The sequence below is a fragment of the Photinus pyralis genome, unplaced genomic scaffold (genome assembly GCF_008802855.1).
Source record: "Photinus pyralis isolate 1611_PpyrPB1 unplaced genomic scaffold, Ppyr1.3 Ppyr1.4_LG6, whole genome shotgun sequence".
NCBI lineage: Eukaryota > Metazoa > Arthropoda > Insecta > Coleoptera > Lampyridae > Photinus > Photinus pyralis.
Window position 1 is genome coordinate 2,908,640 of NW_022170663.1, and position 26,939 is coordinate 2,935,578.

Sequence of the window (26,939 nt, forward strand, 5' to 3'; positions counted from 1 at the left end):
GGTCTTCACAAATTATAAGAATATTTTTTTTCAGTTTTTTAAAGAAAACTCGATTGTTTCAAATGGAATGTCCCTTTTTTTTTATTTCAGATATTAATTCTACACCAAATATTCATTCGGTTGGTATGACATTGTCTATACCTAAAATAACATTTTTCTTAATAAAGTAATTTTTAATACAAATCATGATTTCCCTGAACAACATAAACGCCGTTACATTGGGAAAATTAGTTAACTGTCAATGCACAAATTTAAAAAAACACATCGAAAAACATTAAGACCCTATTCCCATTTTGTTCCATGAACTCTTCTGGAGACTTACCTGCCTGTTACTGCCCTGATTTGATATGGTGTTGAGGATCGGAAGATATTATGGACTATAGTTCCAACATATTTTTCTTTGTCATGATCTGATCTTTGTAGACTACTTCTTTAATGTGCCCCCACAGTAAAAAAAAATGTTCAAAGGCGCCAATCCTGATATCTAAAGGGCCACATGCCAACTACGTTATAATTGTGAACTGGAGCGCCATCTTGCTGGTACCATGCTTTCATCCGCTGTTGAAGAGCCAAATTTTCAAGGTGTATTCAAAATTTCGAGATATCGAACGCCGTTTAAATTTTCTTCATAAATGACATAGCGAGAAATTTGGTCGTCTTGCAAAACACAGGGGACATTGATGCTCCAAACAATTTGTTTTCTCTCACTACGTAACAGCACCTATATGGAGATTCTCAAAATCATGAGAGGCGCCAGGAGTCAGACTGACATTTATTAACAGAATACAAGCAAAAGTGTACAGAGTGTACTCTTAACTAAGTAGGCACGTTAGAAGTTACACAATTTTTGAAGCATGCATAACTAAATTTTATAAATAAAAGTAGACTACACCGATTAACGACAGAAGCCAAAATTGGAACTTCACAGACGCAGATGTGTTGCACAGATCTGAATCACAAGTAACACAGGATGCAAGAAGCGCGCACGCATCTTTGGTTCCGCAAAGCCTTGTAACAACAGTTACTAAAAATAGGTTTTCATTAGTACGTCAACTATTTTGATAACAGACTCACCCCCTTCGATTTTAGGCTTTGCCTTAATGCACACGTTGTTGGGCGCGTCGCATTCTAAAGCAGGTACCGTGGAGGAATTGAAGTCACGTCCACACGTCGAATCTTCAGGTGATGCGCATGTATAGCACTTTAGCGACCAGCCTGAAATTCATCTACTAGTAACAATTCCGTTTGTCGATAGTATCTTTGATTGACTTACCATTTTGAACACAGCATGCTACCAGCACTGTCACAAACAAATAGACTGTTTTGGAATTCATTTTCAGACCCCTTGCTTCCTATAGAAGGTGACGTTCAAGAATGAATGTCCAGCCAAACCCGCGGAAGTGATTATAAAGGATGACTGTTCTTATCAAAAATGGTGATTATTACTAACACAATGATGATAGCATTATCTGCAAATGCGATTCTTGTAAATTTTGGACGGTTTTCCCCTAATAAGCCTAGTCATCAATAGCAAACATCCATATAACATTTGCCCAAAAGTTTGCATCTTCTTGACATTTGATCAGCATTAAGTCACAGAACTCCACCCGCTTTGGAAGATGTTGGGGGCTTTAAATGGTGTACAAGTTGAATACAAAAAGCTTTGTACGTAAGCTCGAACACTACGGTGTCCGAGGGCCTTAGATTGGTTCAATCAGTGAAAGATATCAAAGAGTAGAAATTATAAAACCCAAAATTCTCAAAAATACAAGAGGTATTCCATAAGGCAATGTAAGCGGTCAAATTCTATTCTTAATATTGATTGAATGATTTAAATTACATAATAAATCGTCCAGAGACTTAATTTTTCGGATGATACCAATTTGTTAATAAGTAATGAAAACCCAAACCAGTTAGTGCAACACTGTAATTCATTTTAAAAGCAAAAAAAAGTTGATTGAGACCAATAGCTCGGTTACAAATAAAGAAAAACGCAAATTGTGATTTTTAGTACCGCCAGAACCGCAAAACAAAAACCATCAAAACTTGTATTAAACCAAAAAGAATTAGCTGCAATCAACAACGTTTCTGGGCATTATATTAGAAGAATTTTTAAAATGGTCACCAAGGGACTAAGCATCCAAGGAGTAAATGGAAGAGTGTCAAAAGTAACCAAACATCTCCTAACGTCAATAAGAAGTAGGAGAAAACGACCATGACCATTGACCATGGATTCTATATAGCCAAAGCAATAAATCCGCCAATTATCCTTGGAGTAGACTGGAAAGAAGGCAACTATTGAAGTTAGAGAGAAAAGATTGAAGTTTATTCAGGACGAAGTCAACTATTATGTGAATTTCATGTAGATTATTCCAAAATGTACAAGGCAAGAAACATGAGAATCTATAATGCCGATAAGAATCCAGCCGTACCCCTTTTGTACAGAAGAGCTATACAATTCCCTTTTCCAAAAGGGAAGCAGTAGAAATGGAAATACGGAGAATGCTGGATCACAACATAATAGAAAGATTAGACCCACCATTTTCGAACCCTATAGTAGTAGTGAGTAAAGCAGAAGGGTCGGTTCGAATATGTTTCGATGCTAGAAGACCTACTGGAAGAAACTTTAGAAAAACTTGGAAATTCGGAATTCATCAGTTCATTAGACCTTACTGCAGGTTATTGGTAAGTTCATATAAATTCTAGAAAATACACAGCCTTTTGGTGAATGGGCACAGTTTGGCCTCAACGTTTCGGTACGTATGTAACTGTGTTTACTAGATGTCCATGATATCCAGTAGTTTTTATATACCGACCACAAGGCATTATCTTTTGTTCTGCAAACACCTCAGGTCAAGATGACAACGATGTGAGTTATTAATCCAAGACTACAAATCAAGTATTGCAAAGGGAGTGAAAACAAAATTGCTGACTTTTTGACAAGATTTATGGAAAAGTAAACCAAAGCAACAATAAACTAGAGGAAAATAACCTGAATAAATTGAAGGATTTTAATATCCTTGGAGAACTACTTTTTAAGAGAGAAAATCGACCAAAAGCCTTGTGGGTCGTATGCATTCCTACCAAAATAGAAAAAAAAAATATGAAACAATTACGAAACGAAAAAACAAGCCAAAAAAAGCAAGAATGTCAAAGAAAATTTACGGTTCGCGAAAAGAAGATCGAAGATTTAAATCAGCAACATGTGGGATTTACACAACAGGTAGACTACGAATTTAGACAAATGGAACACAAAATAACCAGAAATGAAAGAATAAAAATGATCAAAAGATAACTGACATGGACAACAAAGTAGGAAGAAATACGGAGACCGTATATAAATTATGTTGAAGAAAAATGCTCACTGGATATGGGATTTTGAAATGTTGTAGCACTAGTAACTAGCACTATAGTAGCTCCTGCAAGTAGCGAAATGGTTGCTGATATTTGGATCGAGAATCAACCTACATAAAAGGTAGGAAAAGCATGATTGGTTAGAAGCGAAGAATAATAATTTGGAGTGTCACGCCTGTGCATCAATTAAATATTTGGGACCTCACAACATTCAAGGAATTTCTTTCAGTGGTGAGTGGATCAACTATAATGTAACCTGCAATGGCAAGGACCGAGAGCACCAATTAAAGTCCCTTAGAACAAAAATATCAACCCTAATGCTAATCGAGTATACATACAAATTGTGTCTTATACCAAAGATATTAATTAGTGCCATTAATTAATCAAAGGGCAGATACTGTGGTCAGTGAACTGTTGTATTGTCCCGACTATGACTATCAGAAGATTATCTATAAAAACATCTCATTTGTTTCGCATCGGAGGGCGCAAGTGTAATGTTAGGCAAAAAATCAGGAGTAGCTAAACTCCTTCAGGATATAAGCTCGACAGACCAGACCTGATTTGGCATCAATCAATCACCGCTTTGAATTAGCGGTTTTCGACACAATATCAAATATGAACCACTTTTAAGTTGTAGACATTCAAAAAATTCTTTTTCTAAGACTACACCCCTGACTACAACCAATTGGGGTGCAAGATTAATTGAATATGTAAGCCTACTTATTTGCTATTCTTGGACGTCATTTCATTTCATGTCAGGTCATCTGTAACATGGCCTAATAATTAGGCCATGATCTGTAATGGAACAGGCGCATTATTTTAAATACAGATATGTTAATGTTGATGATATTAAGGTGGCAAAAAACAGTTGATACGCCAATGGCAACCCCAATTAAAAATATCATGTCCACCACTGTGTAGTGAATTCTAATTGGTCGAAAATATGTGACGTTTGTCACATCACCATTTTTAACTCATTTTCAATACACAAAAATCAAAAAGTTAAATAATTAATATTTACATTGTTAATAACCATTAACCGCACTCTAATTGTTGTTTTTTCCAAATTGGTAACTTATTGTAGTATAAAAGGATAAGTGTCACAAACGTAAATGTGCAAATAATCGTCAACTTCTAAACATATTTGGCAACAAACAAAAATGGATATTGCCAAATCCCTCTTCAATCATCGAGACCATGAAGGATACGTTGGTAAAGAAGACCATAATGTAAGCATTATCCTCCCTATGACTTCCATAGTTAGTTCTTTTGTAGAAGCGAGAATTAGAATTGGCAATGTCCGAGGACGATTTGGAGGATGACATTTTCGTGGAGAAGTTTTCCGAAGCTATCAGTATGAGCGACATGTTAACCCCCAGTCCGGGTGGTCCATTCTCAGCACTTACACCTAGTATGTGGCCCCAAGACATAATGGCAAAGCTAACTGTTCCCGACGATCCGAATTCGCAACCGGAATACAGGTGCCGAAATCTCGGTGTGGCGCTATTGTTAAATTTTAAATTAAAGGTTCGACGAGTTCGGATTTCGAGTCGACGAAGAGGACGGTCCCGAGCAAAGCTCGAACAAATTGCTCGGTATTCCGTTTGTCGAAAACGCTCAGCACAGGTTAGGGGATTGTTGAAGGTGTTAAATCTGAAAGAGCACTTTTAGGTTGCAGTGGGTTGCTCACTTGGAGTTTTCGCACAATAAAGAGGTGTCTGATTTGACGTGGGACAAGGTGGAGATGCAGTTGCCAAGAACGGACAAGTTGCGTACGATGGTCAGGGCAGGGATACCTCACTCTTTACGTCCGCAGATGTGGATGCGGCTCTCCGGTGAGATTGGTGTTGGCTTTGATGTAAATGAGTGACGAAACTCGTTCGTAGGTGCATTAAATAAGAAGCAGCAATCGGAAATGAGTTACAAGGAAATTGTACGATTATCTAGCAGCGATTCTTTGATGACATCGAAGCAGATCGAGAAAGATCTACTCCATACGATGCCTACAAATGCCTGCTTTAGTCACATAACAAGTACAGGAATCCCACGGTTAAGACGGATTTTGCGGGGATTGGCATGGTTGTATCCGGATATTGGGTAGTATAGACTTTCTAGGGATGTTGTTTAAGTATGACTTTTAGGTATTGCCAAGGGATGGGGATGATTGTCGCCTCCCTTTTATTGCTATTGGAGGAAGAAGATGCGTTTTGGATCATGGTTACAGTTGTTGAGGACTTACTGCCTGCATCCTATTATAGTTCGACGTTAATAGGTAATGCCATTTTTTTGTCATAAAATGAGGTAGCAAAAATAGTCATTTCTCATTGATAAAAATGAAACAGAAAAGATATCCGTGGATCTATCATCACGAAGTAGCCTGATTCTGAACATCTCATCAGTTTTAAAACTTTTTGTAGTGGAGTTTTATGGTAGGTACACCTGATGATAAAAAATTAGCATTTTTTGGTTTTCTAAGTGTCAAAGAAATATTCTGATTAGGGTTGTTGGTAGCCTTTTTGGAGTTTATCTAAAAAGGCGACTTTATAATAAATAAATTAAACAAATATAGCAAACGAGCTCCTGGGTATGGCTATAGCATGTGCAAAACCAAATTTTAAACCTGATGTTAGTTTTGCTTTTATTTAAAGTGTATATGTATGAAATTTCATTTGAATGCCTCCATAAATAAGCTGCGCATGCGCAAAACCAAATTTTGAAACTGGCGTTAAATTTACTTTTATTCCAAGTGGCTATGTATCAAATTTTATTTAAATCCCTCCATAAATAAGAAAGTTGGCACTGCGCATGCGCAAAACCAAATTTTGAAACTGGCGTTAAATTTGGTTTTATTCCAAGTGGCTATGTATCAAATTTCATTTAAATACCTTCATAAATAAGAAAGTTTGCAATTCGGTCTGTAAATGGTCGAGATGCTCAACTTTTGGAATTGTGTTTTATATGACTAAAGCTATGCGCATATTGAATTTCATGCAATTCGGTTCATAACTAACGGAGATGTCAAAAGGGCCTTCTTTATTTTTTGGCCTACATTGCCAATCGACGAACTCCGATCTACAAATTTTATAAAGAATCCACCTGCAAAATTTCATCGTAATCGGTCCATTCGTTTATGAGTTATCGTGCTAACGGACGGACGGACGGACAGACAGACACCGCAAAATTATAAACTCGCTAGGAGCTCGTTAATAAAAGATGAAGGATTTTTCCTTTTGTCATTAAGAAAAACTAGTTTTCCTTTTTTCTCTCTAATGATACAATTTTGCTTTATTCAGACAATATGTACTTTTAAAAATCCGATACAACTGATCACTGAACGATCCTCGAGTTCTGCGCACATACATCATTTTTAACGCACCCTAAGCTAAGGGATTGATTCTGTCCCATCAGATCAGTATAGCTTGTACAACAAATTTTTGAAACAGCATTAGTTTTACTTTTATTCGAGGTCCGTGTACACAAAATTTCATTTAAATATCTTAACAAATAAAAATTTAGAATTGCGCATGCGCAAAACACATTTTTTGATTCGGCATTAGTTTTACTTTTATTCGAGGTGCCTACGTACAAAATTTCATTTAAATATCTTAACAGATAACAAAATTCGGATTGCGCAAATACAAAAGTTGGATTGCGTATGACATCCATATGTTCTTTGTAACAAGAATTATAAAAGAAACCTTTTTTTGGAAGTTTGGACAGTTTTTGGGGTGTAACTTTTTGGCCCGTTAGTCTACATAGCCGAAAAACAATAGCGACCTTTCTTATATCCTTAAGAACATGTGTATCAATTTTCAAAGGGATCAGACGTTTCTACACAAAGTGCAAAGTGCACATGGACAGAGACAGCAATACAAAATTATAAACGATCTCGAGGATCGTTAATAAAATTTCTTAAATAGAAACTGATCGTTATTTTATATACAAAATTTAAAAAAATTACGTTACCTGAATTATAGCGTTTTATGGAATCGATGGTTTCCCTACAGTGCAAATCATTACTGCCCTTCTCCAAGGGATGGTGGACAATGTATAATGAGACATGAATCTCCAAAAGGATTACTACTGTTTTCTTGAATTGTTTTTCTCTTCTCTTCTTGTGTACTTGATTAATTTTCTGCTTTTGCAATATAATTTATTAATAGCTTGTTTCTTTTGTATGAAAAAGAAGGTGTACTATGAGCCTAGGGGTTGTCCCGGGTTTTCTTTGGTCGATGGTGAGAGAGCCTGTACGATGCGATATGATCCGTGCCTAAGGGATCAAAACTTCGCGCTGCTTCCCTTCTTTTTATTGCTTTGGGCGTGTATTGTAACCCATACTAAAACTTCTGGCGCGTATGGTACAGCTGTCCATCTTTGGATGCCGCCGACCTTTTTCTTGAGCCGTTTTTTGGTTGAGCCTATACTGTATTCATTTTAAGAAGGTAGCGGTAGAAAGCACAGGGAAGCTTTGACCTTCACTGTGATTGGTTAAAACACGAGTCAGTATTACGCTGAAACATAAAACGACTGGCGAATTTTGTAAGCTGGTAGCTTATGTTACCAACTAAACTGCCGAAATGTCATTAGCTGTTAATGTCAAAGATTTATTTCTGTTCGCAGTACTGGATATTTCTACTTTACAATTATTTGGTACCGTTTTATATTTTTCCTGTGTGTGTTTATCTTCAAACACAGCGCCATCTACTACCTTCTTATAATGAATGCAGTATAGCTTCACAGTGGAAGCTTCTTAATTTTGGGGATGAAGTTATCGGATAGGATGACTGCGCGCTGGTTCTTAGTGCAGTAGTCCGGTGTTCTTAATGCGCGCTGGGGTGAATCCGGTTGACTGGCAGTGAATCGTGTTCATATCGAACCTTATGGGAGCCAAGTGACCGGGTCAGTTGGAATGGTTACATTTAACCAGGATTAAGGATGGTACACTGGGGTGAGCGATTGCGTAATTCCTAGACAGTGTGTAATATGCGGCATGGTGCTACTTACAAACTGTGTGCTGTTGTCGCTTCGTATTCGCTTTGTGGTCACGTCTTCTATGTCTGCCATGAAGAGCGCTAGACGGTAACCTTCGCAGGGGTGCAATGGGGTGTGTAGGTAGCGCGTCTTTAAAAATGCTGTACAGCTCTGAATCGGTGTCTGGAGGCTATCTGGGCAACGATGGAGGGCCTGGAGTTAGTGTGGATGGGTTCGGACTTCTCCCGAACAGCCGTAAGCTTTGATAGCGTGCTGTCCTAGGATCTCTGGGATGTTTAGGATTAAATTTGCATCCTCTATGAAATCAACCCTGAGAACGGTTCGCTTTTTGGCTTCTGGTAGGACCAAGAATTTCGTTAAGATCATGCAGTCCATAAGGAGCACACGGACACCGTAGTGAGGCGGGGTTTCCCGGCAGCATGATTCACTTCGTGGGAACCGAAAGGACGTTTTGCGGCATGTAACACTTGGTATATGCAATCTCGGCGGCACCTGCGATCCCGATGTTAATTAATTCATGGGTCGTATTCTCAATGTAGTAGAGGGAGTGGTATTCGTTAGGAAAAAGTCTCGCGTTTTCGCGGCAGTTTGGGCACTGACTTCGAATTACTCCAACTATACCACATCCAAAGCATGCCAGGGGCGTGGTGTCTGGGTTTTGTAACGTTGTTAGGATCATCTGTATCGGTGGTTTGAGTTGTGCTGCCTCTTCTATCCTTTTCTCTTCCTACATTCCTCCTTTGTGTGTCCCAGACCGCGCACCTTGGTTTCTTAGAGGTGATGGTGGGTTTGGGTCATGGACAATCGACTTCTTCAATTCCTCATAGCTCGTGCTGGATTGGTTGAAAGTGGTGAAGGCGGTGCGAGGTATTTTTTTCGTACACGGCGGTGTAATAGTCCGTGTACTGTGTGAAGCTGCACCGTTTCACTTATTTCATCCTCGATTCGGGCGAGAAGAGCTCTTTTTGGTGATTACACGTTGGGTGGGGTCGGTCTCACCTGGTTCTTGCTCGAATATTTACCGTAGTATCTGGTATGGCGGCTTTAGTAACATGGTGGTTACATGAGGTTACTGTTCGCTTTATACCTAACCACCATGTCACAGCTTCTATTTGCGGCAACATTGACATCCCGAGTGCGTTTGGATGTGCTGATGGACTGGATCAGCTCCTTCAGCATATCCCTGGTCATCGCGAATGTGGTGGCGTTGCTGTTGATTGCTTCCATTTTCGTCGCCGTGCCGCGTGTGATCGTAGACGTTGTTACACTTATGGAGGCCCCACGTTGGGCGTCAGTTGTTGATTGTGGTTTGGTTGGTGAATGCGTAACCGCACAATAAGACTCCTTGTTAAGAAAACGTATTTTATTTAGACACTAAGGGGAACTATTTACAGGGGGGAAAACACTATTACATATATCACCTAATTAATTAATAAAGTTCCTGAGGTCTATATGCCGACAAATAGCGTAACGCGCGCGCTTCACACTTAAGCACAACTTGATCCGGAACGCGAAAACACACCCCTAACTTGCACGGCGATAGCGGACCTTATCTGTTCCTTGGATTATGTTACCAGATGCGAGTGTCCTCTTACGGGGGTCTAAGACAACAATTGTCTTCGAACGATAAAAATCGTCTAGTATTGTCGGCGTCGGGCGACCATTTAATTTTAGGTCCGTGAAGTTGCTCCTGGAAGTTGAACCAATTGTGTCAATTTACAATGTACCTGTTAGTTTTTAGTTGGTTTTCATTAGTTTTGGCAAGAATGACGTTAGTTTCTCTTTGGTACTAATGTTATCCCAAAATCAAAATTGTCCGGGCGTGCTTCGCATTTTCCGCAACATGTGCTAGAATTGTTAGTTCAGAGGTAATTTTGGATAAAGATGCGTTGGTTTCTCTAAGTTTTGATTAAACCGTCGTTTGTTTTCTCTTCTTTCTTGTTAAAAAAATTTTTTAATTTGTCCGGGAATACCTCACACTTCACTGGTAATTAGTTGAATTGTTAGTTTAAACACCATTTTCGATTGAATGGTGTTAGTTTCTATAAGTTTTCATAAAATCGTCGTTTGTTTTCCCTTAAATAATTGATTAATCATTAAAGGGTTAATGATATATGCGTCCATCAAAGCCATTTGCAATTAGAGCTTGCTACATAAGACATGGCACTCATTTAAAAGATATTGTTCACACTTAGCTAATTGTTGAGTATGTGAGTAGTGAGTTTATCTACAGTATCCAATAAAAATTTATAATTATCTTAAGCTTTTTCTGTGTTTTTCTGAACGTCAAATGTAGAACCTCTCGCCCCTAACCAACACATAGATTTCGACACGTTTTGTACAAACGCTTATTATTATTTTGTCACCAAGGGAGATTGAGCGTATCTCCATTTCTAGTTGGTTGACAGATGGATGTACGGGCATCATAATTACAAATTGAACTCAGGGTAGAGCCTTCGCTACCTAATAGATGCAAATAAACCACAATAAACATAATGAGTGAGTTTACACAACGTGAAACAATGTGAACTAGCAAAACACGCAATATGAGGCTAGGATTGATGTTCTTCTTACCGATACTTGCCTAATTGCTCGCCAATTATAGGTCTTCCGTTGGACAATTCGTTGAAGACTTCCCATTGTTCGTGGGCAGGTCTTGTGAATGCTTCGTAATGACCCGGTAGGTAGGTAACGATTCCGGAAAGAATGTAATTTTTCCCAAGAATTAACATCTGCTCGGGAAAATCGGTAAGCGTATATTCTATATCACTTTCTGCCTTTAGCTCTGGTACCGTTAGGTGATCGACAACTATGAAAAGATGATTTCCTAGCCCACATGAAAGAGTTGATTGACCTTCGCATGATAATATGACAATATCGATTTTTGCAGTGCAACAAAATCTTCCTTTAAGAGAATATTCATATTGCTTTTCAAAACTACCATTTCTTCTCTGGCATCATGTATTTTACATTCGGGTCTAGTAAATCTTGTTTCCATTGTAACACTAGGACCTCCTTGGAGCAGTTTCCGATAATGAAGATAATGCAACTATAAAGATATTATGTGAAATGGATGGTGACTTATGTGAAGAAGGTGGTAGTATACGCCAGTGGGTTATAGAAATGCAAAAACAAATACGTGAAGAAAGCGGAAAATCGGAACATGGACGTCCAAATCCGTACTATTTTCCGAGTTTGCAGACCCCCTTTGTAAATTAGCATATCGGCTACCCCTATGGGCTGCTGTTCTTGTCAAATCTTTTAATTATCCAAATTTAACCGCATCAACTGCAACAGTAGAAAGTGATTTCAATGGTACTTCGGAAACTGCTCCAAGGATGTCCTAGTGTTACAATGGAAACAAGATTTATTAGACCTGAATGTAAAATACATGATGCCAGAGAAGAAATGGTAGTTTTGAAAAGCAATATTTATATTCTCTCAAAAGAAGATTTTGTTGCACTGCAAAAATCGATATTGTCATATTGTCATGCGAAGGTCAATCAACTCTTTCATGTGGGCTAGGAAATCATCTTTTCATAGTTGTCGATCACCTAACGGTACCAGAGCTAAAGGCAGAAAGTGATATAGAATATACGCTTACCGATTTTCCCGAGCAGATGTTAATTCTTGGGAAAAATTACATTCTTTCCGGAATCGTTGTCTACCTACCGGGTCATTACGAAGCATTCACAAGACCTGCCCACGAACAATGGGAAGTCTTCAACGATTTGTCCAACGGAAGACCTATAGTTGGCGAGCAATTAGGCAAGTATCGGTAAGAAGAACATCAATCCTAGCCTCATATTGCGTGTTTTGCTAGTTCACATTGTTTCACGTTGTGTAAACTCACTCATTATGTTTATTGGGGTTTATTTGCATCTATTAGGTAGCGAAGGCTCTACCCTGAGTTCAATTTGTAATTATGATGCCCGTACATCCATCTGTCAACCAACTAGAAATGGAGATACGCTCAATCTCCCTTGGTGACAAAATAATAATAAGCGTTTGTACAAAACGTGTCGAAATCTATGTGTTGGTTAGGGGCGAGAGGTTCTACATTTGACGTTCAGAAAAACACAGAAAAAGCTTAAGATAATTATAAATTTTTATTGGATACTGTAGATAAACTCACTACTCACATACTCAACAATTAGCTAAGTGTGAACAATATCTTTTAAATGAGTGCCATGTCTTATGTAGCAAGCTCTAATTGCAAATGGCTTTGATGGACGCATATATCATTAACCCTTTAATGATTAATCAATTATTTAAGGGAAAACAAACGACGATTTTATGAAAACTTATAGAAACTAACACCATTCAATCGAAAATGGTGTTTAAACTAACAATTCAACTAATTACCAGTGAAGTGTGAGGTATTCCCGGACAAATTAAAAAATTTTTTTAACAAGAAAGAAGAGAAAACAAACGACGGTTTAATCAAAACTTACAGAAACTAACGCATCTTTATCCAAAATTACCTCTGAACTAACAATTCTAGCACATGTTGCGGAAAATGCGAAGCACGCCCGGACAATTTTGATTTTGGGATAACATTAGTACCAAAGAGAAACTAACGTCATTCTTGCCAAAACTAATGAAAACCAACTAAAAACTAACAGGTACATTGTAAATTAACACAATTGGTTCAACTTCCAGGAGCAACTTCACGGACCTTTTAATTTTTGCTTGCTATTAATAATGAATCTAATTAGTTTAAAACGCGTTCCTTGGCAATATATGCCAATTAATTAGGGAGTGCCTACACTAAACGATGACCAAAACCCGTAATTAAATCACCAGTTTAACTATTTGTTTTATTGTTATAGGCATTCAGGCGGATCAGCGGGTTTTACACACACTAATTTCGAACTACCTGCCAGAAGTGGACGAGGTGTTAAAGAATCACGACATCGAATTATCATTGATCACCTCACACTGGTTCCTGACGTTATTTGCGAGCGTGGTACACATGAAAATTCTTCTGCACATCTGGGATCTATTTTTTTTCAGCGGTTCGTTAGTATTATTTCAAGTTACTTTGGGCATGCTGAAGATGAAGGAACCGTATTTGAGGACGTTAGAAAATTCCGCGCAAATCTTCAACGCACTCTCCGACATACCCGGCGATATAGACGACGTCGATAAACTGCTCGAGGTGTCTTTGCAAGTGGCGAGTTCGCTCAACGAAGTGATGATTGAGACTTATCGTCGTCGACATTTAGCCTACCTCATGGCCGATCAAGGTGCTTTAGTTGGTAATCCTGAAGCCGTGCCTAATTTACCGAAGCAGCATTTGGCGAGGTATTATTTTGTTTTACGGTCAAAGGAAACTTATGTTTCTGTCAATGAAAAAACCACCGCTAGGGGGCTTGAAAAAATCCTAACTAGAATAAGGTAGTTTTTGAGAGATACATGAGTATACTTTGGCTCACTCTGCACTCTATACTATCTCAGTCGAATTTCAGGCGACAAATAAAGAAATCGAAGTCGGTTATCCAGCTTTTATTATTTAACGAAAACAACGAAAACGACATCAAATCGAAGAATATAAAACAAACGGAGCTGCTGGTCGACTTACGAGAAGGTATCCTTCAAATCGCCCGACATTTCATGCAACTGGAACCGAAATTGAATGCGGAAGTGCTACTCGTCGCCGATTATACGATGGAAAGTCACACGACAGATCACGCCAATTACATCAACGTCTCCAAAAATCGAAAGCGGCGCGCGAAAGCTCTATTAGGTAGGAATGCGGTTTCGATGCGAGTATAATAATAACGTTGCTACGCAGATTTTGAAAGACACGATGACGATGAGTTGGGATTTCGAAAGAACGATATCATCACGATCATCAGTCAGAAGGATGAACACTGTTGGATTGGTGAACTAAATGGTCTTCGAGGTAATTTATCGGTATCACAAAATATCCTTTTATTGTCTTATTTCAAATTAACGTATAGTACAATTATATTCCGCTAGGTGGCAGTATTGTAGCAGTAGCAAGCCATTGAATTTATAATGTCTCAGAAGTGCCGAGCTGATCCTTTCGCCATTGAAAATGCACTAGGTAGCAGATTATAATTAATTTAAATAACGTCCAACCCCTAAAAACTTATTTTGAAAATTTATGTAAATGCTAAGGGTACGAACGATTTGTGGGAGAAATGTATAACACTGGGGAGTATTCCATAACAGCCGGACCATGTGGGCGCAGTTGAGTTGAAGTTCGGGTACCATACTAAAGGTCCCTGGTTCAAATCCGGGTTGGTAGAGCAGCCTTGGCTGAAACCCCGCCCACTCAAAAATAAAATCCCCCCCCCCCCGGCGATGCCTTTACCACCAAAACGTTTCATCCTAAAAACTGGCTAGAAAATATGGTTTAGACACTAAAGAATTTCGGGAGGAATGCCAGGGGGTATAGAAAGTCAATCTTCATTTACCTACAACTGATATAAGACCTTAGTACACTAGGGGGTATTCCATAACCCCCCGGGCCCCCCGACAAGACCTTCGCCAACAAACCTTTCAGCCCTAAAAATTTGTTCGAAAAATTATGTAAATGCTAAGGGTACTAATGATTTTTGGGAGAATGTATAACTGGGGGGGTCAGGGCCAGGAGAAAGACTTCATTTACCTACATCCCCAGACCCCGTGATACCTTCACCTCTAAAACGTTCCGTCCTAAAAACTCGAAAATTTATTGTGTAAATGCTAAGGGACTAAGTATTTTCGGGAGGTATGTATAACCAGAGGGTCTGGGGGTATTGAAAGTCAATCTTCATTTACCTACAACTGACATACCACCTTTGTACACTGGGGAATACCCCCCAAAGCCCCCGGTAATACCTTCAAAACGTACAGTCTTACAAACTCGCTCGAAAAATTATGGTGTACATACTAAGAGTACTAATGATTATGGTGAAAAATGTACAATTCAATACCCCCAGGAAAAAACCAGTCAATCTTCATTTACCTACAACTGACTTAAGACCTTTGTGCACTGGGGGGAGGCGGGGTATTCCATAGTCCCCAGACCCTCGGTGATACCTTCACTCCCTAAAAACTCGTTCGAAAATGTATACTGCAAATGCTAAGAGTACTAACGATTTTTGGAGGAACGTATAATTGGAGGGTCTGGGAAATATCCTCCAGGAAAAAGAAAGTCAATCTTCACTTACCTACAACTGACACAAGAATGAAGGTGTCTTTAGGGCAAAGGAGATTTGGTGATTTGGCAAATTGGAAATTTTTGTTATTGGTCGAGTGCGGTCACGTGATCTAAAAGCCGTGAGCGGAAATTCCTATTAGCTAAACAGAAAACACCCCCACCTTTCAAATGATCGAAAAACCAATTACCCAAATCTCTGTCGCACTCAAGGCACCTTGAGTGGGTATTCCATACTGGCTGGCACGTGCAGTAACGCAGTTGAGTTGAAGCTCGGATGCGTACTAGGGTCTTTGGTTTGATCCGGTTTCGGGCATGAATATTTGTAAATGTATAGTGGGTTGGGTTGGTAGAGCAGCCTTGGCTGAAACCCCGCCCACTCAAAAATAAATACTCCCCAGACTCCCACCTTCACCCCCAAAATGTTGAGCCCTAAAAACTCGTTCGCAAATGTATGGTAGAAACGCTAAGGGTACTAACGATTTTTGGGAGGAGTTGTGACTAGATTAACGAGCACTGTTGCACGTTTTTTCAATGAAAAAATAAGTTGGCAGAAGATATGCAGTAGGCGCTCAGTAGTCCGGTACCCAAATTTTTTCGCCGATGTCGGATTCTATTTCTATTCTCTTCACAGGGGAGTCCTACCAGGCAGCACTTGGGTACACCAAAGACCCATTGTGTCTACCCCTCCTTTCTTTTGCAACATTTACGAGAGAACACAAAAAAAATTATCGACTATGGCGAACTAATTAGAATTATTAATTTAATAAAGCGTAAATTTCGTGTTGGCCCGAGTATGACAATGGAATTTGGAATATACCGAAAATAAATAAAGATATCAGTTTCAGGCGATGATTTATTGGGGTTTAATTGCACCTGCATATGAAAAACGAATTGAGATGCGGCGGTATTTTTTTGTGAGTTGCGGTAAACTTTGCAACTACCAGTTTTGTAGTTTTTTATTTGGATGGCACTTAATTAAATAATATATAGAGCATCCTATTTATCTTGAAACAGTAATTATTGCGAAAACTAGCGGGAATATCACAAAAAGATCTTCATATGGAGGGGTCCGTTTATTGATGCTATGCACATTTTCACATAACTGTCCGTTAAGATTCAAGAGTAGGGCGTGCTTAATTTTTTCAAATAGAAACCTATACTTTTTATTGAATACTCTTAGTCTACATAATAAAGTTTCGTGGGAAACGTTTTTTCCTTACACCTACTATTTTTTTTAATGCAAAACACATGTCTTTTGCTGTGTACTCTTTTCATATTAGCGGCACATCTGATTCATTAAGTCAGATAAAAAATGAATTTAATGAAAAATCCATTATTAATCCTCACATCTTGCAGGTTGGTTTCCGGCAAAGTTCGTCGAGCTTCTTGACGAGAGGAGCAAGCAGTACAGTAGCGCGGGGGACGACAGCATTTCGGAAACGGTTACTGATCTAGTTAGGGGGACGTTATGTCCTGTTGTTAAACAAATTCTAGAGCACGGAATGAAGCGACCTAATTTTTTAGGTTTGTCGTTTTATTTCGTATTGTATTATATATCCAATATTCAATGTCACTTAGATTATACATCCATGTGATAGTGTTGCGCACTATCTTTAAAGAATAAGATTTTAATTTCCCGCATCCAAGGGGCGTCTCTTCAAATCGCGCATTTGGTCAGTTACATTGTGCTGCCATCTGAAACTAGTAGGCGAAGTTCTCAAATACTCTTATCATCACCATCAGGATTTTAGGTTTTTAGATAGAGAATTCTGAGACCACTATTTTAAAACATGATTTGGTAAAACGTTTATTAAGTTCTATCATAATTATATGAAGTGTCCAATCCGAAAATATCACTCCCTCTTTGTCTCTACCCATTGTCTGCCCACTCCGGTACTTCTCTAAGGAATGAGTATAAACATAATAGGTTACTTATTCAATGGTATAGAGAGACAATGGACGAATATCATTTAAATTAAAATCTTATTTTTTAAACATAGTGCGCAACAGTACTATAGGGTGTATAATTTAAATGACATTTTCAGATTGGTCACTTCACTTAACGTAAGTTCGCGTGATCACTAAGTTTACGGTATCTTTTGCAGGAGGTCCGTGTCATCCTTGGCTGTTTATTGAGGAAGCGGCAACTAAGGAAGTTGAAAAAGATTTTAATTCCGTTTATAGTCGCCTAGTTCTTTGCAAGACATATCGATTAGATGAGGATGGTAAGGTGCTTACGCCAGAGGAGGTGATTGTCTTTGGTATCTAAATTGTTTCTGATTAATGGCGTTTCAGTTGCTGTATCGATGTGTACAAGCCATAAACTTATCGCACGATAATGCGCATGCGCAGATGGACGTGAAATTACGGTCTTTAGTTTGTATGGGTCTTAACGAGCAAGTTCTTCATTTATGGTTAGAGGTGCTGTGTTCGTGTAGCGAAGTAGTTCAAAAATGGTTAGTTTGAGGTTTGCCACACATTTTTCTAATTTTTCATTTTAGGTATCATCCTTGGTCTTTTGTGTTTAGTCCTGGTTGGGTGCAGATTAAATGTGAACTTCGAATCTTGTCGCAGTTATCCTTCAACTTGAATCCTGATTGGGAATTACCAGTGAAAAAAGATGTAAATAATCAACCTCTCAAAGATGGTGTACGTGATATGTTAGTTAAGCATCATCTTTTTAGTTGGGATATATAGAAGTATTAGTTAATTTTATATTAAGGTGTTTCAGCTTTAAAAATTAATTATTTTTCTAATTTATTTTAATTTTTAAATAAAATATCAATCTGTCCATACACATGCCTTTTAAATAATCTTAAATTAATTTAAATGTACAATGTAATGTCTGAGTCTGTATATATATTGCGCTATTGTAAATGTATCGATGGTCTGTATATTGTGCATTTAATTAATATTTCATCCCCTTTTAAGACAAATAGTGATAAGCAGTAACTGCCACGTTGACCTTTTTTTATGTCAGTATCGTCCTTCACAGTACTTTACTACTGTTCTTGTTCGTAATTGCACCAATGGATAAATAAAAGAGAATAAGGACACAAACATTCTTACCTACCTATTAGCAGGGGAGCCCGACCAAGCAGCACTTGGGCACACCAAAGGTCCATTTTTCCTATCCCCTTTCTTTCGCAACTGGGTTTAGAGCCCTTCCTTTCCATGACCCTGTTATGATAGTTGACCATCTCTTAATCTGGCTTGTATTCAGATTTAGAAGACCACGGTGATAGTTCGGTTAGCTCAAAAATCTTTATCAGGAGAATATAATGTGCGAGGAGATTAAATGTTAGGATAAACAATTAGAGAGGTTAGGTTAGGGTGATAGTTAGGTTAGGTCAAATTAGTTTGCCAAAATTTTAGACGCCTAAACCAATTTCTAACTATCACCCTAACCTAACCTCACTAATTTTTTATCCTAACCTTCAATCTCCTCGCACATTATATTCTCCTGATACAAGATTTTTGAGCTAACCTAACTATCACCCTAACCTAACCTCACTAAAAATTTTTCCTAACCTTAATCTCCTCGAACATTATATTCTCCTGATACAAGATTTTTGAGCTAACCTAACTATCACCCTAACCTAACCTCACTAAAAATTTTTCCTAACCTTAATCTCCTCGCACATTATATTCTCCTGATACAAGATTTTTGAGCTAACCTAACTATCACCCTAACCTAACCTCACTAAAAATTTTTCCTAACCTTAATCTCCTCGCACATTATATTCTCCTGATACAAGATTTTTGAGCTAACCTAACTATCACCCTAACCTAACCTCACTAAAAATTTTTCCTAACCTTAATCTCCTCGCACATTATATTCTCCTGATACAAGATTTTTGAGCTAACCTAACTATCACCCTAACCTAACCTCACTAAAAATTTTTCCTAACCTTAATCTCCTCGCACATTATATTCTCCTGATACAAGATTTTTAAGCTAACCTAACTAGTATACTCTAAACGGCTAACCCAACCTCACCAAATGACCAAACTCCGAATCACCTCGTGCGAGAACAACCAGACCCTTAGGAGTTGAAGGAGGTGGTTTGGAAACCTCCTACAATTTTTAGAAACTACACACCTAAAGCAAAGAATACTATACTCTTTGCCTAAAGGTGGAACAGGAAAAGCCAGCTTTTATAGATTCTTCAAAGTTGTCATCCGAGTGAGAACCTGACGACAGTTAAACGGCGCTTGGAGGTGCAGAATTCCTGGGCAAAAGTAGGAAGCTGTCAGGAGGAATGGGGTAGTAGGAAGTCCTGGACAAGTAGACAAGATTCCCAAAGTCTAGAAATGGCACCTGAGAAAGTCTATAACTTTTTTTTGAGAAGTCTGATCGAAAAAGTACGAATTGTTTTGGATTCTACGCACCAAAATTAATAAGAAAAAGTCTTTGCTACATTTACTCTACAGATCTTGCAAGACTCCCTACATTTTGAACTGCCATTCATTCAGACTTCTCAATCAAAAGTTATAGACTAGAAAAGAAACCAATTTCGAAAGAAAATTCAAAGGGCTGTAACTTTTGAACTAGTAGCCCAATCTCGGAACTGTTTGAAATTATGGATTCTACAGGCCACGTTCTAAAAGAAAATTTTTTTTCCGGGTCGATCTGAAACAATTTTTTATGAGAGCTTCAAAAAAAGATAGTGTACAACCTTCCTTTTTTAGCAAAAATCGACTGCACCAAAATTTCTCGGGAAAACACTTTTTCTTATTAATTTTGGTGCGTAGAATCCAAAACACTTCGTACTTTTTCGATCAGACTTCTCAATCAAAAGTTATAGACTAGAAAAGAAACCAATTTCGAAAGAAATTCAAAGGGCTGTAACTGTTGAACTAGTAGCCCAATCTTGGAACTGTTTGAAATTATGGATTCTACAGGCCACATTCTATTAGAAAAATTTTTTTCCGGGTCGATCTGAGACAATTTTTTTTGAGGGCCTCAAAAAAAGGCAGTGTACAACCTTCCTTTTTTACCAAAAATCGACTGCACCAAAATTTCTTGGGAAAACACATTATCTTATTAATTTTGGTGCGTAGAATCCAAAACACTTCGTACTTTTTCGATCAGACTTCTCAATCAAAAGTTATAGACTAGAAAATAAACCAATTTCGAAATAAAGTTCAAAGGGCTGTAACTGTTGAACTAGTAGCCCAATCTTGGAACTGTTTGAAATTATGGATTCTGTAGGCCACATTCTATAAGAATAATTTTTTCCCGGCTCGATCTGAGACAATTTTTTTTGAGGGCCTCAAAAAAAGGCAGTGTACATACAACCTTCCTTTTTTAGCAAAAATCGACTGCACCAAAAATTTCTCGGGAAAACACTTTTTCTTATTAATTTTGGTGCGTAGAATCCAAAACAATTCGTACTTTTTCGATCAGACTTCTCAATCAAAAGTTATAGACTAGAAACCAATTTCGAAAGAAAATTCAAAGGGCTGTAACTTTTGAACTAGTAGCCCAATCTTGGAACTGTTTGAAATTATGGATTCTACAGGCCACATTCTATAAGAAAATTTTTTTTCCGGGTCGATCTGAGACAATTTTTTTTTCGGGCTCAAAAAAAGGCAGTGTATAACCTTCCTTTTTTACCAAAAATCGACTACACCAAAATTTCTCGGGAAAACACTTTTTCTTATTAATTTTGGTGCGTAGAATCCAAAACAATTCGTACTTTTTCGATCAGACTTCTCAATCAAAAGTTATAGACTAGAAAATAAACCAATTTCGAAATAAAGTTCAAAGGGCTGTAACTGTTGAACTAGTAGCCCAATCTTGGAACTGTTTGAAATTATGGATTCTACAGGCCACATTCTATTAGAAAAATTTTTTTCCGGGTCGATCTGAGACAATTTTTTTTTCGGGTCGATCTGTAACAATTTTTTATGAGGGCCTCAAAAAAAGGCAGTGTACAACCTTCCTTTTTTTAGCAAAAATCGACTGCACCAAAATTTCTCGGGAAAACACCTTTTCTTATTAATTTTGGTGCGTAGAATCCAAAACAATTCGTACTTTTTCGATTAGATTTTTCAATCAAAAGTTATAGACTAGAAACCAATTTCGAAAGAAAATTCAAAGGGCTGTAACTTTTGAACTAGTAGCCCAATCTTGGAACTGTTTGAAATTATGGATTCTACAAGCCACGTTCTATAAGAAAATTTTTTTTTCCGGATCGATGTGAGACAATTTTTTTTTCGGGTCTCAAAAAAGGCAGTGTATAACCTTCCTTTTTTACCAAAAATCGACTACACCAAAATTTCTCGGGAAAACACTTTTTCTTATTAATTTTGGTGCGTAGAATCCAAAACAATTCGTACTTTTTCGATCAGACTTCTCAATCAAAAGTTATAGACTAGAAACCAATTTCGAAAGAAAATTCAAAGGGCTGTAACTTTTGAACTAGTAGCCCAATCTTGGAACTGTTTGAAATTATGGATTCTACAGGCCACATTCTATAAGAAAAATTTTTTTCCGGGTCGATCTGAGACAATTTTTTTTTCGGGGCTCAAAAAAAGGCAGTGTATAACCTTCCTTTTTTACCAAAAATCGACTACACCAAAATTTCTCGGGAAAACACTTTTTCTTATTAATTTTGGTGCGTAGAATCCAAAACAATTCGTACTTTTTCGATCAGACTTCTCAATCAAAAGTTATAGACTAGAAAATAAACCAATTTCGAAATAAAGTTCAAAGGGCTGTAACTGTTGAACTAGTAGCCCAATCTTGGAACTGTTTGAAATTATGGATTCTACAGGCCACATTCTATTAGAAAAATTTTTTTCCGGGTCGATCTGAGACAATTTTTTTTGAGGGCCTCAAAAAAAGGCAGTGTACAACCTTCCTTTTTTAGCAAAAATCGACTGCACAAACATTTCTCGGGAAAACACTTTTTCTTATTAATTTTGGTGCGTAGAATCTAAAACAATTCGTACTTTTTCGATCAGACTTCTCAATCAAAAGTTATAGACTAGAAACCAATTTCGAAAGAAAATTCAAAGGGCTGTAACTTTTGAACTAGTAGCCCAATCTTGGAACTGTTTGAAATTATGGATTCTACAGGCCACATTCTATAAGAAAATTTTTTTCGGGTCGATCTGAGACATTTTTTTTTCGGGGCAAAAAAAAGGCAGTGTATAACCTTCCAAGATTGGGCTACTAGTTCAAAAGTTACAGCCCTTTGAATTTTCTTTCGAAATTGGTTTCTAGTCTATAACTTTTGATTGAGAAGTCTGATCGAAAAAGTACGAATCGTTTTGGATTCTACGCACGCTGTGCTGCGCGCAATGAGCACTAAAAGGTAGGAGAATGTGTATAGAGGGGCAATGGTCAAGTCAGCTAGACGCGAGTAGGGGAAAATTAAATTCTTATTCTTTAAACATAGTGCGCAAGGGTACTACATGGGTGTACTACAGGGTGTATAATCTAAGTGATATTGAGGATTGGACACATATAACAAATTTATTTATCTATTTTGGCTAGTTCTACAAGCGAAAATTCCTATTCCAATTTGAATCAATCAGAGACCAGTAGTTTTTCTATCCTTGCCACACAAAAGGAAAAAATAAAGGTACCCACCTACTAAACTCTCCAAATTTTTAAAGTGCAAGCGAAAGGGGGTAAAGTAAAAAAAGGCATATAGAGATGTTTTCTATTCAGTATTTGAAATAAGTCCATTCAGTCTTTTATAATAAACATATAGTAGTACATGACCATTCATATTATTGCAAATGCAATTGAGTTACACACAGTACTATGAATACACTGTGCACACACACTGAATATGTACACTGTTACCGCATGCCCGTTTAAAAATCAAAAGCAGGCATTTCAAGTTTGATTGGAACTGAAATGTTCAAGAAGCGTTTTAAACTATAGTGATTTCACTGGCGGCATTTATAAGTGAAATTGAGAAATGGAAAAATGAATCACAAAGTACCTACATAATTTAGCGTGGATAATAAATAAATAACTGCAACCATCTCAATTTGACCTATAAATGTGCAGAGCTTTTTAGAGAACATTCCTTGAACTTTCTGCTGTTGCCCAAATTGTAATGGAAATGACTTTATAATTTAACAGCTACACTCACTGTATAGCTGTAAAACGTCTTAAAACATAATTAAAGCTTTAAAGAATGTTCGGTTTCAACATAGTTATAAAAATTACAATGGCGCCGATTAATTAAAATTCATACTTATAACGTGTATAGGAGTATAAAAACATTACTTAAAATTGATTTATAAAAAATGTTAAATAAATAAACATATCGCTGGCAAATTATAAACATATTTCGAGATTTATATAAAAATAGGTTGTTCTTTTACATTCTACTAAAAAAGTTTCTGAGAAAATGTTCTGCAAAAATCTCTACCTAGTGGAAAAAATTCCACCACAAATGTACGCAATAATTATTAGACAGTGGAACAAAAGTTATGAGCTGGGTGCAATAACAGTTTAGTTCTCTTGCAGTTGCAATTGACACAGTTCTGTTCACTAAGAAAATGTACACAGCCTTGTAACACATACACACCAACACTGATACGACCCATGTACAGTATGTACAAATTGAGACATCGATGATTGAGAGGTCGCATATAACACTACACCCTGCTGCTTCCTTAATTTCGGAAGACAATCATCATGATTGCATCAAACAAAATATAAAAATATTAAACTGTACAAAGGTAAATATAAGGTACATTCATTATACAATTATCAAAAAGCAGTAGACTTTGTGATGTAACATAAATATCCGTAATATGTACTAACGCTGACGATCAGCATTCAAAAGCAAACCATAAATTCACTGTCCGATGATAAAAATATAGTATACTAATTTTATGGAGACAGCACATCACTCACTTCTACCAGAGGCACTTAAAGTCGCTGAGTGCGCACCAACCCCAACACTGAACAATTAAACAGCGATCCAACAACACATATAAAAAGTTTGATGGATATGTAAACTCAGGTCACTCGACCACTTTATCAGCAAGCGAGCTCCTGAGGCGCCGACGGTCGCGGCATTGTTGTAGGTGATAATGGAGGCGCAGTGGGATGCGTCAGATCGGGCCAGTATCACGGTTGCACATCCGCCGCCATTATATTATGAACTTGCTCTAACTTGTAGGCCAGCCGTTGCTTCTGCGAAAACTCATCCTCTTCTAAGGTTACCATCAGTTGCTCGTTGTACTTCATTGCGTACGTATACAATTCTTGCAAAGCACAGTTCGTGTTGAATTCGGTTGTATGCAACTAAAACAAAACAGTTACAAAATAAAATTATTCTCATCACAAATTTTAAGGTTCAATTTCTTTGCTTTGCTTTGATGTCGTTGAAAAACAAAATTTAAAAAATATATAAAACATCAGGTTTCACAACCATCTACCACAGTTTGAGTGAGACAGTCAAGCGGTAGAGTAGAGAAGAGGGAGGGGGGTTGAACAATCAATAATTGACTACCATTTCCTTTTTCGATTATTGGCAATGGTAAACATACCCTTGATTCTTCTGCCAGCATCGCGTTCATATCTTGGTCAGAAATTGCGGGCATCATTTTGATGTCGGAATAATATCGTTCCACCCATTCCTTGTAGCTGGGAATATCTTTAGCATAGAGTAGCTTGGAACTTGGAGAATCTTTACCTAAATAATGAAAAGTTTGTAAAAGAAGATCGCGAATGAGATAGTGATCTTACCTAGTCTATGATCAGAAGTAGAACAGGAATCCATAAATGTTTGAGCAACAACAGATAAACAAGAATCTACAATATTGGACTTATGTATATCGAATACGAAATTTGGATTCTTAATCAAATTGACCCAAAATCGTAATGGTAACGAGTTACTCTTCCATGTATGAACAACTTCTGGATCAGAAATACCATGCTGAAGTGCTTGATCATCAAGAAAATCGAACATATATTTAATAGCTAGTGGTAACGCAGAACCTCTGTGTGCGGTGCTAAAGATTGTTTCAAAAAGATCATCTACGAACTTTTGCAGAGTGCCCTTCGTAGCTAACAGTCTTGTAAGGTATATCTCCGATACCATCTTATTTCCTCTTTCTCCTTCCTTCTGCGCATCGTTATCGTGATGCTTTACAAGATGCCACACCTTCATACCTTGGTCGTGGTCATTATTTAAGGGACTCGTCGCACGACTTAATGGCGGACTAGCTGAGCTAAATTTACTAAGATTAAGTGTTTCGTACTTGTGAGACTTATCATTCTTCTCGGAAAATATATTAAGATTATATATAGAACTCTGTTTCGGAACTAAATTTAAACACGCGCCGTCAGGAACTCGGTAGTGCTGTAACGTATTTCGCTTTTTCCATTCCCCTTCCACTTTAGTTGTACTATCCTCATCGTAAAGTATTAACCTTCCCGCCGTTCCTGTACGCCATTCTGAAACGAAACAAAAAAATCATTATGAAAAAGCAACTTTTACCCCCTACACTTTAATAACTGCTGTTTTGATACATTAGAAAAAAGGTTATCATATTACAGTTTAGTTTAAATGAGTTTATGTGTTTTAACCCATGGTGTGATGCGCATGGGTTAAAGGGAAGTCCCAGCGGTACATTCTTCCTCTGACACGAATTTCGATTCTTTAAGATACAAGCTTTTGTACAATGGAGTGACGTCAAACAAAAACGGTGTAGGGGTCGTGATCAGCTAGCAACTTCGAGATAAAATTGTCAAAGTGGTCCGGATATATCTGATGTCTCATATCGATCAAAATTAACACTGACTATATCACCACGCGAATTATCTCTGGGTACGCACCGCAAACGAACTGCAACAACGACGAAAAGGAGGAGTTCTGAGAGTCTTTCGAAACTCACTTGCAGTTCTTTGGGCCAGAAGACCATGTTATAATTGGCGGCGACCTCAATGGTCACGTACGGGCAAAACAGAGACGGCTACGAGCGAGTTCACTGCGGCCTTGGATCAGGAGTGCGTAACGACGATGGTGAGCGGGTGTTGGATTGCGCAGACACCCACAACCTCGCCATCCAAAAGACATTCTTCAAGAAAAAGCCATCACACCTTGTGACCTGCTCTAGTGGTGGCTGAACATCTCAGATCGACTACATGATGGAGGGTTATCCTATGAACCAACATTGCACCTCAACACCGTCTGTTTGTTATGGACGTCTGGCCTGACATTGGCCAGCAACAACGGCTTCCCAGAATGGCGTTGGAGAAGATCAAATGGTGACATTTACCGGAACATAGTGAGCAGTTCATGAATGCACCCCAGGACCTGAACCAGCAGGTGTCTTGCATTTGGAACGACGTCATCAGTAAAACCCACAAGACGATACGAAAAACGAAACCAGGTCGCCGCTCCATCGATAAGCATAGATCGGTGGTCAGATGAAGA

General features: G+C 37.9%; 3 protein-coding genes across 3 annotated transcripts in view; 1 reads left to right on the forward strand and 2 right to left on the reverse strand.

Annotated features, from left to right (window-relative positions):
- Positions 1-754: 754 nt before the first annotated feature.
- Positions 755-1,431, reverse strand: LOC116174187. The gene is made up of 3 exons (XM_031492061.1): positions 1,274-1,431; positions 1,075-1,215; positions 755-1,024 (listed from the first exon to the last, which is right to left on the reverse strand). Exons 1-3 carry the CDS (start codon positions 1,332-1,334, stop codon positions 870-872), a joined length of 357 nt encoding a protein of 118 aa, XP_031347921.1. The 5' UTR covers positions 1,335-1,431; the 3' UTR covers positions 755-869.
- A 2,865-nt stretch (positions 1,432-4,296) lies between these two features.
- Positions 4,297-18,315, forward strand: LOC116173754 (small G protein signaling modulator 3 homolog). Its single transcript, XM_031491429.1, has 13 exons — positions 4,297-4,583; positions 4,630-4,835; positions 4,882-4,980; positions 5,026-5,189; positions 5,241-5,451; positions 5,496-5,626; positions 13,179-13,653; positions 13,818-14,095; positions 14,144-14,254; positions 16,877-17,044; positions 17,626-17,768; positions 17,816-17,976; positions 18,022-18,315. The coding sequence occupies exons 1-13, from the start codon at positions 4,515-4,517 to the stop codon at positions 18,215-18,217; spliced, it is 2,412 nt and encodes an 803-aa protein (XP_031347289.1). The 5' UTR covers positions 4,297-4,514; the 3' UTR covers positions 18,218-18,315.
- Positions 18,316-23,181: 4,866 nt separating this feature from the next.
- The window catches only part of LOC116173477 (plexin-A4), a 50,519-nt gene continuing 46,761 nt past the window's right edge, over positions 23,182-26,939 (reverse strand). Inside the window, exons 15-17 of the mRNA XM_031490973.1 lie at positions 25,247-25,957; positions 25,048-25,193; positions 23,182-24,802 (exon numbers count right to left, since the gene is read on the reverse strand). Of these exons, the coding sequence (XP_031346833.1) occupies positions 24,626-24,802; positions 25,048-25,193; positions 25,247-25,957 (1,034 nt within the window). The 3' untranslated portion in view covers positions 23,182-24,625. The remainder of the gene's footprint in view (positions 24,803-25,047; positions 25,194-25,246; positions 25,958-26,939) is intronic.